General features: G+C 38.7%; 1 protein-coding gene and 1 pseudogene across 1 annotated transcript; one reads left to right on the top strand and one right to left on the bottom strand.

Annotated features, from left to right (window-relative positions):
- Positions 1-4915, top strand: slc47a3 (solute carrier family 47 member 3). The gene is made up of 17 exons (XM_070905544.1): positions 1-132; positions 333-434; positions 525-593; positions 693-841; positions 977-1019; positions 1239-1283; positions 1689-1786; positions 1900-1997; positions 2413-2526; positions 2616-2683; positions 2785-2893; positions 3085-3160; positions 3563-3632; positions 3724-3856; positions 4016-4110; positions 4199-4241; positions 4701-4915. Exons 1-17 carry the CDS (start codon positions 1-3, stop codon positions 4913-4915), a joined length of 1659 nt encoding a protein of 552 aa, XP_070761645.1.
- Positions 4916-5468: 553 nt separating this feature from the next.
- Positions 5469-10476, bottom strand: LOC139285082 (multidrug and toxin extrusion protein 1-like; annotated as a pseudogene).
- Between the last annotated feature and the right edge of the window lie 1454 nt (positions 10477-11930).

The following is an 11930-nucleotide window of genomic DNA, read 5'->3' as shown; positions in this document are numbered from 1 at the left end:
ATGGAGAGCAGCACACAGAGTTCACCTCTTTCTTCATGGAGTGAATGTTTTGTACTAAAGCGGATCCGCATGTTGGTCCCTGTTGGTTTCCAGACAGAAACAAAAAAGTTGTCGCAACTGGCGGGACCAGTGGTAAGTAGCCTGTATTTAAATGTTCTGTCAGTGTCCAATCAGTATGGGGATTACTGATCACTGATCTAAATAAGTTAGATTAACATTTAATTATTGATGTTTAATGTAGAATGTTATTAATGAAGCTAGTAGTGTGCCGCGTATCAGACCACACCACTAATTACCGGTTACTTTTCATTCATTTTGATTTTCCTCATCAGATTATTGCCCAGCTCATGGTTTTTGCAGTGAGTTTTGTTAGCACTGTTTTCTGTGGCCATCTGGGGAGGACAGAGCTGGCAGGGGTTACTTTGGCCATATCAGTAAGTGCAGTATAGCAATGTTCCTACAGTAAAAGTTAAACCAACAGAGCAATAAAACATAACATACCAATGTTTGTGTTATATCCTCAGGTTATTAATGTTACAGGTATATCTATTGGATCTGGTTTGGCAGCAGCATGTGATACTCTGATTTCTCAGGTATGAGCATGTTAGACACACGTTTTCATCAGGTGTTACAAGTATTGGCAAGAATCTTATAAAAAAAAGAAAAGAAAAGAAAATACTCTATGGTTTTAGACCTTTGGGAGCTGTAACCTCCTGAGAGTTGGGGTCATTCTTCAGCGGGCGATCCTTATTTTGATGCTGGCCTGTTTCCCCTGCTGGGCGATCCTCATTAACACAGAGTCCATTCTGCTGGCTGTCAGACAAGATCCAGAGGTGGCAAGGTCAAAACACTTCTCCTGCTTTAGTTTGTTGTTTTTATTATTCATTCATTCCTTCTTTCTTTTTATTTACTCATTCTAAAAGAGTTTATTTTAGAGTATATTTCTTGTTGACATTGACGGAAAATCTCTCTCTAGGTTGTCTCAGTTGTATGTGAAGATCTTTATGCCAGCACTTCCTGTGAGTATTTAGTATGAAACTCATTTTCCTTCAACAATGATGGCCCCGTTGCTTTCTGTGTGGAGTTCACTTGCCACTTTTAGCCCGGTGCATGCTGGGATGGCATGCTCTGAGTAGGAACAAGCAGTATTAAATATTATATAAATTATATATTGATCTCTGTTGTGCTCAAATATATGAAATTCAGATTGTTTTGTCTTTCTTTGTCGTTCTGTCCAGGCTGCATTCATGTATTCATTAGAAACAAGATATTTGCAAAACCAGGTAAGTAAATTATTATTCAACATTAATAACTCCTAGATGAGCTGACATAAGACAGGTTGATAATATACAAGAGACGTCATATATATTGTATGTGATTTCTTCCTTCTATCCACAAAAATATATATTGGATCAAATATACAGGAAAATTCAAATCAGTCAGCCTTCTATTTATTTGGCTACAGTGTCGCTCCAGGCTGCATATTGATGTGACATTAGAGATTAGTACTGTCCGAATTCAGATGGCAATGAGGTCAGGGCTTCCTGGTTTAACCATGTAATGCACATTGTAACTTTGTCTTGAAAAGTGCTGTATGAATAGTTTATTATGAGTATAGTCATCTTTGGGTTCTCACTTTGCCAGTGTCTAATAAGAGTAATATATAATATGTGGCACTTCTCTTTTAGGGCATCATATGGCCACAGGTAATCACAGGCTTTGTGGTCAATCTTCTTAATGCTCTCATCAACTACATCTTTCTTTACGTATTAAATCTAGGAGTACCGTGAGTATTGCCTTTTGAACTGCACATGACTCTTGTCCTAACATCATTATTATGTATCATCATAATATAATTATTATCATATTATATACCATGCAATAAAATACTCTTTACAGAGGTTCTGCTGTTGCAAACACTATTTCCCAGTTCTCCATGGCTGGAATTCTCTATGCTTATATCATATGGAGAGGTCTTCATAAGGCCACCTGGGGAGGTGAGTGCAACATTTGCATTGGAGGATAGTGACCCTTCAAATAATCAGAGGCTTAAACAAAGAGAAATTAAACAAAGTTTTGTGATAACAAATGTTGTAATTCAGTATGTAGCGCTCCAAGGCTATTTAGTGATTTCTAATATTGTTTATTTCTAATAAGCTGTCTGGTTGGAAAACAAACTAGTTAATGTGTTAATGGCGTTTCATGAAAACTTAATCTTTAGAGACAGACCATTATTCAGAGCAACACCTGCATATCTTGCTACAGTTTAATGGGGAAAATACTATTACAAATACAAAAATCATAAATCTTCTTTGCTGGAAGTGAAAGTAATTTTGCGTTGTAGATGGACAGACAGACTGATTGATGAACTGACTGAGTAATTGAATGATTTATGATTGTTTGACCACACAGGCTGGTCTAAAGAGTGCCTGCAGGACTGGGGCTCATACATCCACTTGGCCATCCCTAGTATGGTCATGATGTGCGTTGAGTGGTGGACGTATGAGATTGGAAGTTTTCTGGCAGGTAATGTCACTTTGGCCACTTGGTGGTTTTAAAGCGTTTTGAGTGAACTAAAGTTTGTCTGAAACCTAACAGCTGTTTGTCACTGACAGGTCTGATAAATGAGGTGGAGCTTGGAGCTCAATCAGTTGTATATGAACTGGCAAATGTTGCATACATGGTAATTTCCCTCAATATTTCCTCTACCAAATACTGAAGTTTTTACTTACCTATTTGTATATGCAGTGTAACAGCATGTTAATATAGTATTTTTGTTGTTAGTTCCCATTGGGTTTCAGTATGGCAGGCAATGTAAGAGTTGGAAATGCCTTGGGAGCTGGAGACACAGAACAGGCCAAACTGTCTGCTAAACTGGCAATGGTCTGTGCAGGTCAGTATGCTCTTAAACAATATTTTAATGCTATATGTTAATGTCTTATTAACATAACATGTTTAAAGTTAAGATAATACTTATCGTTATATAATTCTAATTTGGAGCAGAGCTACTCATTGGCCGTGAATATATAAATAAATAGTTTTAAATAAATAAATAAATAAATAGTTTTGTACTCTTTACCACAGGGTCAGTCTCTATATGTTTGGCAGTTTTCATTGGGGGCCTGAAAGATCACATCTCTTATGTCTTTACATATGACGAGTGAGTACGTCTTTAACATATGTTTTAACCAACACTATATTCATCACCTTTGATTGCCAGGGTGTGTTATGTTAACACACACAGAATGTCTGGGAGAGATAACAGGCCTCTGAAATGACCTTTCACCATTATGTCAGTTATTGCCTACACTGAAAACAGTGAACTTTGCTTACATATTCTTTTAAATATTAACTTGAGGTGAATGTTCCTCACAGTTAGCACAGCTTAGTCATGCTGTCTAGCATCACTGTGACTAACATAATTTTACTGATTTATCTTTGGTGTCTTTGGATAGTATAATATGCCACAGGGCACAAATATAACACACAAAAATCTGTGGATAATGTTGTTTCTCATGTCCTCTCTCTTACAAACTGTTAATTTTGAGTCTCTCTTTTTCAGACAAATCAGGGAAAGGGTTGCTGATGTTATAGCCTTTTACGCTCCATTCACCCTCCTAGATGCAATATCAGTAAGTATCTCTGCCATTACGTCGAAACAAGATCTCATGACGTACCCATTTGTCAAGTCTAACCACGTCTTTATTCTGTGTGCGTGACTAGGCTGCCTCAGGGGGCATTATAAGAGGAGCAGGTAAACAGAAAATCGGGGCTATTTGCAACATTTTGGGATATTATGGAGTTGGTTTTCCTATTGGAGTGCCACTGATGTTTGCAGCCAAATTAGGAATCAAGGGTAAGATTTACGTCAGAGATGGTTTTTAGTGGTCAGCTGTTTTTTGGCACATTTTTGCCAGATTATCATTTTTACGTTTTTTAGTAGGAAATCCACCATGGCATCAACATCTACTTGCTACGCTTGAAGCAAGATGTAAAACTCTTTTATTTTCTTCAGGTCTGTGGACAGGCTTGTTTACCTGCGTGTCTCTGCAGTCCTCATTCCTGATATTCTACCTTGTGAGAATGAACTGGAAGAAAGCTATGATCGAGGTTAATATTCAGAGATAAATCTTCCCATTCTGAATGGCTTAAGGCTACTTCTCTGTGAATAAACGTTCACACATTGTTTTTCTTCCAGGCTCAAATCAGAGCAGGAGTGTGTGGGAGCTCCACAGACACAAGTAAGAGAGATTGTGCAGCAACTAAAGTGTAGAGATACAGCTAGAGGGAAAAAAACATTTATCCTGTTCAGCACAGGAAATCACACATCCTTCCTCAGGAGCCAGTTTAGACTATAAGAATTGTAGTTTAATGGTGGTGCATTGATATTGCTAAAACTAATACATGTAGCACTTTTTCAGTTTGTGAAGAATCTCAGTATCATTGTGAAGCTCATCTTTATTCAACCTGCAGAATTCAGAGAATATATAAATGTCTGTACCTCAATGCATTGTCAGGTTTTCACTTCTGTTCTCTATTAATGCATAAAATCAAAGATAAACCTACATAAAATGTTACTAGCTTGTCAAAGAAAACTGTGAATGTGAATAATCTTTTTTTTGACAAAGAATGTCAGCTGAATTACAATGTGATATATTTCAGTGAGAATATTATAGTCACATTTGCATTTGTATGTCCAGGCCCCCAACCAGATGGTCCAGAGAACTCACAGGGCCAAACAGACACCCTGGACCTGGTTGGCACTGAGCTGGGACCAGCAGTAAAAACAGAGGAGGAGGAGGAGCTCTCTCACAGGACTCTGGTCCTGCGTAGGGGCCTGGCTCTGGCTGTCATGCTATTCATCCTGGCTGCTGGAATCATTATGAACCTGCTGCTCACTAACTTGGTTACATGAAAATGTGCAAAGTCTATTGCATTCAATGAAGTAACTTTTTAGCCACCAGTGCACAACATGAGGCAGATGTTTGCATTGCAGGATGTCACAGCAGGATATGCAGGAGGAAGGCACAAGTGCAGATGAGCAGAAAGTAGACAGAACACAGGAAGTCAAATGGTCTACGATCAATGAATTAATCTGTCAAAGCAAAATATTACTCTAAAACCATTCTGTAACAAGGTTTTCCAGTGAATCTGCCAGTGTTTGGCTCACAACCACATTCTGTCAAAGAGAATGACTTAAGAGACTAAAGAGAGTTTGACAACCTTTGTATCTAATACATTAAACAGAACAGTGGCCATCTTGGACTGTCAAGGTCAAGCTGACTTTTCATTTGGGACCAGTGCTGTGAAGTGAAAATATTAATAATATTCATTCACTTCATTTTTCATCACATCTGCCGCTGTTTTGCATTTAGCCACTCTGTCGAAGATAATGAGTCCACGAGAGTCTAAATCAAACATAAGACATTGAGCACAAATTGTGATTTTATCATCATGGTTCTTAAGGTTTATCCTGACTCTTCATTTGGGACAAGCACAGCTGAGGACATTTGATCAGGAGTATATGTAGTATTGATCCAGTCCAAAGTAAAGTTGGCCTCTGTGGGCACGGTCTCCGGCAGAAGGAAGTGCACAGTTGCTCCCACAGCCAGAAGTGCAACTGCTACAAACATTGTGAGTCCTCGCCTGAGGATCAGCTGGGTAGCGGAGAGACGGACACCCTTCACATGCTGGACCACAAGTCCACCCTGTGTCTCCGTGTTCCCATCATGGTTCTCAGCTCTCACAGACATGTAGCCATCCACTGACTTGAAGGGAAAAGTATTATCATATATTATCATATCACATTTCCTATTACTTTATTTTGTTAAGTTATATGGAGAGCAAGCAGTGCCAAACACAGTCAAAGGATAGCAAAAACTTGATAAACTAAATAACTTAAATCTAAATGTCAAATGATAACAAGAGAAAACAAGCTATGAAATGAAATTTTGATTAATTGTTGCTAGTGTTAAGAATAACAGGCCACTTACACTGCCATTACTTGCTGTCTGGTCAGCAATATTGTTATCCGCAGTGTTGTTACTGTCTGACAGGGCAGCTGTGCTTAATAATGTCATGTGAGGGTTTTTCTGTGCTCGGTCCACAGCCTGCAAACAAGCAGATACAAAAACTAACACAACTTCCCATTTCTCATATTCTTCAATGCAACAAATAGCATTTTTAAAGCTCAGTAAGTGATTCTGTGTAAATTCAAGTCCAAATTCTGAGGCCCTGCCGATCATACCTCCTCTGTCATTCTCTCCCAGTTCAGCTTGAAGATGACAATGATGTAGAAGGTGGATTGTAAAATGACACAAACGAGCAGTCCCAGCCAAAAACCTGCAGGGTAAAAGACAAATTGATTCATAAAAAAAATCCACCTGCTTTTTGTAAATGACAAAAAAGGTCACTTTATATAATTACCCAAAACTCTCAGTTTTGCAACAAACATTAAAGTAACGCTCAGTGAAAGTCCTATGCCATAGTATCCAATGAAATTGGCCACAGCCGGTATCTTCTGTTTGCCCGTGCCCAAGAAGATGCCGGTGCACACACACTAGGATGTAAACAGACAAATTTCGAATTATTATGCACTCTCACTCCATGGCCACCACCTGGTAACTTCTGGATAGATAAACATTTTATATTTGACATTCTTTTGGTAGCAAAATGCAAATATATTGTTGTGCTAACAGGAAAAACCATAAGACTCACCACAAGACCATCAAAGAACTGAAGGAAACAGTAAGCATTCATCAAGTGTGAGACCAGACCTATGATGTTCCTGAAAAAAGGTTTTACAATTAAGATCTAGGTTTCCTACTAGGCTAGTCTTTGTATGTAGCAATAGTACAATGAGTATTACAGTCACTGAAGTGTGAGTGTAGCTGCAGAGACTCACTCATCAGAGGTGAAGATGAAGCCAATCACTGTTTTAATAGATCCAAGCACAAGACCTTCAACAATCGCAATGCTACCTGGAAAAGAGGAGCTGTGAACACCTCGAACAGTAAAAGATTAATAAACTACAATACTAGAAAACATTTCTAACTGACCTGCGAGAGTGAGGGATACCTTGCTGGTGAGGATCGCCCTGGCAGTGTCTCCTGCACCGAGGGCATTACCCACTCGGACACATGCTGCAGCTTGAATACCAAGAGGGAACTATGGATTCATCATTGTAGAAAAAGTGTAAGAAAGAGTTAGCTCCTGAGTTCAATTATGTTTAGAGAAACATTTTAAAGTGAGAATGTAACGCTCTGATTTGCAGTTAGTACCATGTAGGTAATGAAAGCTATCATTATCACAGCATGTTGGGCTGCCAGTTCGTCTTCACTCATCATTCCTGATCATCAGAGACAAAGAAGAAAGAACAGACATGACTCGAAATTTGCATCTGGTTGCAATCAAACGACTTCAAAATATCTAATATTTGGATTACCTGCAAAGAATCCACCAAACTCATAAACCCACCACTCAAAGCACTTCATTAATGTGCTGGGAATGGCCAGTTTCATGTAGGAGCCCCACTCCTGCAGTGATTCTACAGACCAGCCTGCAGGGGGAGAGAGAAACTCATTTATGTAGAGGGAAAAACTTGGAGGATGAACAAAGTGGACCATGAGATCATAAGGTCACCACAAACATCTCCTAAATATAACTGTCCCTCACCTCCCCATGTTGTTACATGGAGCTTCTTCCACCAAATGTAAGCAAACAGAAAAGCACAGATGTAAATCTGAGACAGAGTATTGGCCGCTGCAGATCCGCTGTAAGACATGCACACAGACACGTTGATGATATCCGTGGGGTAATAGTTTAATCAGATTTAAAATGTTATACTGGGATGTGTGAGTACACCTACCTAACACCCAGATCCAGCCAGTAAAGAAAGATGTAGTTCGTAACCACATTTGCTATGTTTGCCATGGCAGCAGTGTACATTTGTGGCAGTATTATACCCTGAGTACAAAAACACCAGGCAATGTGATTACCACCACTTATACCTTTCCCATCAGGAATCAAATTCGATGTAATAAGACTTACAACATTTGTATACACTGAAATACGATGATACAGAATGGGATCAACACAAAGAATTGGACCTGGTTCTGCAGGTAAGACACCTGAAGATGATGTAGAAACATTGCCTACAGAGAAAGATGATTTTAAAAAGGTGTTTATTATTTATCAAACAGCTAATGGTGCAAAATAATGACTGGAAATGTGTTGAATTTTCACTTAAAGGTGAGAGAAAAGTCACAACTCACTGGTACTGCAGGAAGGAAGCCTGTAATATACATCTGGGCTATTCTGAAATCAAGACACTGTATTCAGGTCAAATTAAAGACAAACAAGCACTTATCAATTTATGGTAATATATACTGTTCAACATCATTAGTTCAATCATTTATTTTCACTGGCACTCAGAAGAAGGGAAGTATGGAAATGTTCCATTTAATGAGAGTCCATCAAGTTGAAGCTGTATTTATTAATATTATTACTTGAATTAAAATTGAACCAAATGACTATGAGTAATGTGAATTTACTTAGTGAAAAACTCTGTAGCTCTACAGAGCTTTTAGCCTTTTTTAGCTCATTGTTCTGTGTGTACGCCCCTCATGTTTACTGCGCAGTCAACCATGCATCCTGCAGAAGCAGCAGCAGACAGCTGTGTTCACATTCACTCTGATAAATCCAGTGTAACTCAGTTAGTGAGTAGCTGCTGAATATCTAGCAAGATAAAGACTCAGATATTTCTTTCAGGAGTTCGTGAAGTCCAATGAATATTGATCTTAAAATCATCCTGTAACCAGAAACTTAACACCAATGGGAAGACAGTGTTGCTCTGTGTCTGCTACATTTGTAAGTTTGCTAACAAGTTAGCCCGGCCATCTTTTAAGGTTATAAGGGCTGTGTACTGTCCACTTTTTTGGATTATATTTTGTCCCCTAGTGGTGATAATCTAATTATACAGCTTTAAAGACATATTTTATACTTTTTTAATGCAGGGGAGTCACAGTGTATCGAAACCTTTTCTGTGATGCTTCATTAAATTATCAAAAATACTGGAGCAGACTATATACATACATGATATAGACTATATACAATTGGTAGAGGTCATTTGATCAATATTAATATATAGATTCTCTGTTCATGCTGAATCTCTTCAGTAGTGTTTGTAAAAGTCGAGAGCAGGATGTCTCATGTTCTGATTACCATTCAAATTTGCCTGCATCACTGGCAGTGGTGGCAATAGCATTTCTGCAAGTCTGGTGCTGTTAGTTACCTGGTCACCTCAGGGTCTTGGCCCAGGCATAACAGGATGGCCTGAGCATTAATGAGGAGGCCCCAGCAGGGCAGACAGAACATCAGCAGGATGATGATGCCCCGCTGAAGAATCACTCCCACCCGCAGCAGGTTCTTACCACCAAATGTCTGCACAACATAATTAACATTTTAGAAAGGAGGGCAGTAATAAACAGTAAGGGGCAATAAAAAAATGTATTATATCATCATGTCAAAAGGGTTTTCCACACCTGAGACACTAAAGTATCACATGCCAGTCCCAGACCATATCCTGTTGCTGCAGTGGTAACATTAATGGTCTGAAATGAACATGAAACATATTTGGATCAGTCTGACTGACTGTAATTGGGAGAGAATTATAAAAGCTATCTTGGTGAGTTTATAGTTGTACAAATATTTCCCCTCCATAAGCTCCCTTGAAATTACATCTCCACCTGTCATCATTTCCTCATGTTAGCCTCCACAAGTCTGTGGAGCATACAGATCACTACTTACAGCAGAAGCTAATCCATAGCCAGCCATCACTTCATTTCCGAGACGCCCGCAGAACATCGTAACCACAAATGGAAGCAGGTAATTGAGGATTCGAGAGAGCAGCTACAAAGACAAACATCGACAAGGGTGCAGTTGATACAGCGACCAGCTCACAGATTATATATTATAAATTACAGTAAACGCAAGTTGTAATTTATTATCATGGCAGTCAGAATATATCTTGGCAAATGAGCTCCTACACTGCACTCACTTTGGCAGGTTGCAGCCACTGTTCAGTCACTGTTTGAAACCTGCCAAACACTGCTTTAGGTCTATTGATTTCTAAGCTTCTAAATCTCAGACACGAAATCCTGTTTCCCTGAAACCTTAACCTCTTCTTTGGCAAAGAAAGACTGCCATCAATCTTTTCTGTTGTATAAATCAGCTTTTCAGTAAGGACAGCCTCAATCCACACAATCCCTTACAGACAGAGCAGGGAATGTCAACAGTGCCAGTCCTTACCAGAGGCCCTGTCATCCTCAGGATGTGGTACAGTTCCTCTCTGTGGGCCAGGGGAACCCTGTGGTGCTCCCACCTGCAGCAGAAAAGCCTGTGACTGGACGCCTCCATGTCTGCAGAACAAGAAGCCAACGCAGGTCCTTCCACTTAAGTGTCCGTCTTGTCTCTCATGAACTTATCTTAGTTTCTCTCCAGGATGTTGGAAAGGATGGAAATCTTGCTGCGGTCACAGCTGCCCTGGAAGTGAGCCAAGGCCAGCTGAAACAAGGCAGATTGTGAAAAACAAGAAAAAGGACTGGAGGACTTGAAAGTAAGAATGTTTTAGTCTTGACTGGTTAAACATGTAAAACACAATTCACAACCTCTAGTTCTGGTCAATGAAGATTATTCTCTTGGAAGAACATTATCGGGTCTTTCATCACTGCAAAGATAAAGCATTAACAGAACAGGCTTTCACATGTTTTGGAATTGTCTAAGTCTCCAACTTATTGCTTAGAAATAGTAACAGTCTGGGTTTACAGATTGATGATAGTTTCAGTACAATATATATATTTATAGTTATATATTGATCAAAATTAAAGTTCAAGGCAAGAGTCAAAGTCAAAGAACCTCCAACAAATGTAGGGTGGATAGTGAATGTAGAATAAATATATGGAGACATTGACTTTTGGACTGTGTATTGATAGATTTGTCAAGTATTGGGAAAAATGGTGACTGCATTTGATCATGAATATAGAAGAACAAGGAAGAATGATTGGTCCACCTTTCCCCGTATACAATTGGGGACTTTAATAAGCTGTAAGTAACTTGAAGTGGTTTTAATTTAACACCCCATTATTATTATTTTTCCTCTCTTTTTACTCCATTTTTCTCCTGAGCAAATATATAGCGTGACAATGGCGAGACTTTTCATTTGGTGATTAACATGTATGTCTGAGAAGAAGAGGATGACTTACTTTCTGAGTTTTATGTGTGTGTCATTCATGACTTGGATTCATTTTCTCTGTGAAAATTGGTAAAGAACCCCTTAACATACAGCAAACCCGCCCTTATTATGTTTAAGCTTGTGTATTGCCCCCTGTGACCTGATCAGTTCTGTTACTGTATTGTATTTATTTGGTGGTTTTTAAATTCCATTTTAATACAATACAATTCTAGTTATTCTAAAATAATGTTTCTGTGGGAGATCTCAACAGGGATTTGAAATAAACACATATTCTGACAATTTATTAATAATCTGCCAGTATTATACTCAACTTGTCTGGGTATTGATGTAACAGTTTCAAAAGTGAATGTGTACTCTTTGTAGTGTGTGAGAACTCTGTTAAATTATAACTTAAGATATCTAAATTTTATACACATACTTACAGCTGGCGAAAGTTAAATTTTTCAATTCAATTCAATTTTATTCATATAGCGCCACACAACAAAAGTCATCTCATGACATTTTACAAATAGAGCAGGTCTAGACCGACTCTTTATAATATTATTACAGAGACCCAACAGTTCCCACCATGAACAAGCACTTTGGTGACAGTGGCAAGGAAAAATTTCCTTTTATTTTTTTTATGATCAAGCTTATCCTTCCATTGGCACCAGCACTATGGAGGAAATTAGATTTTTGA

This window comes from Enoplosus armatus, chromosome 5 (genome assembly GCF_043641665.1).
Source record: "Enoplosus armatus isolate fEnoArm2 chromosome 5, fEnoArm2.hap1, whole genome shotgun sequence".
Taxonomy (NCBI): Eukaryota; Metazoa; Chordata; class Actinopteri; order Centrarchiformes; family Enoplosidae; genus Enoplosus; species Enoplosus armatus.
The sequence above is the reverse complement of the archived record's forward strand: the minus strand, read 5'-3'. Positions and strand labels throughout refer to the sequence as shown.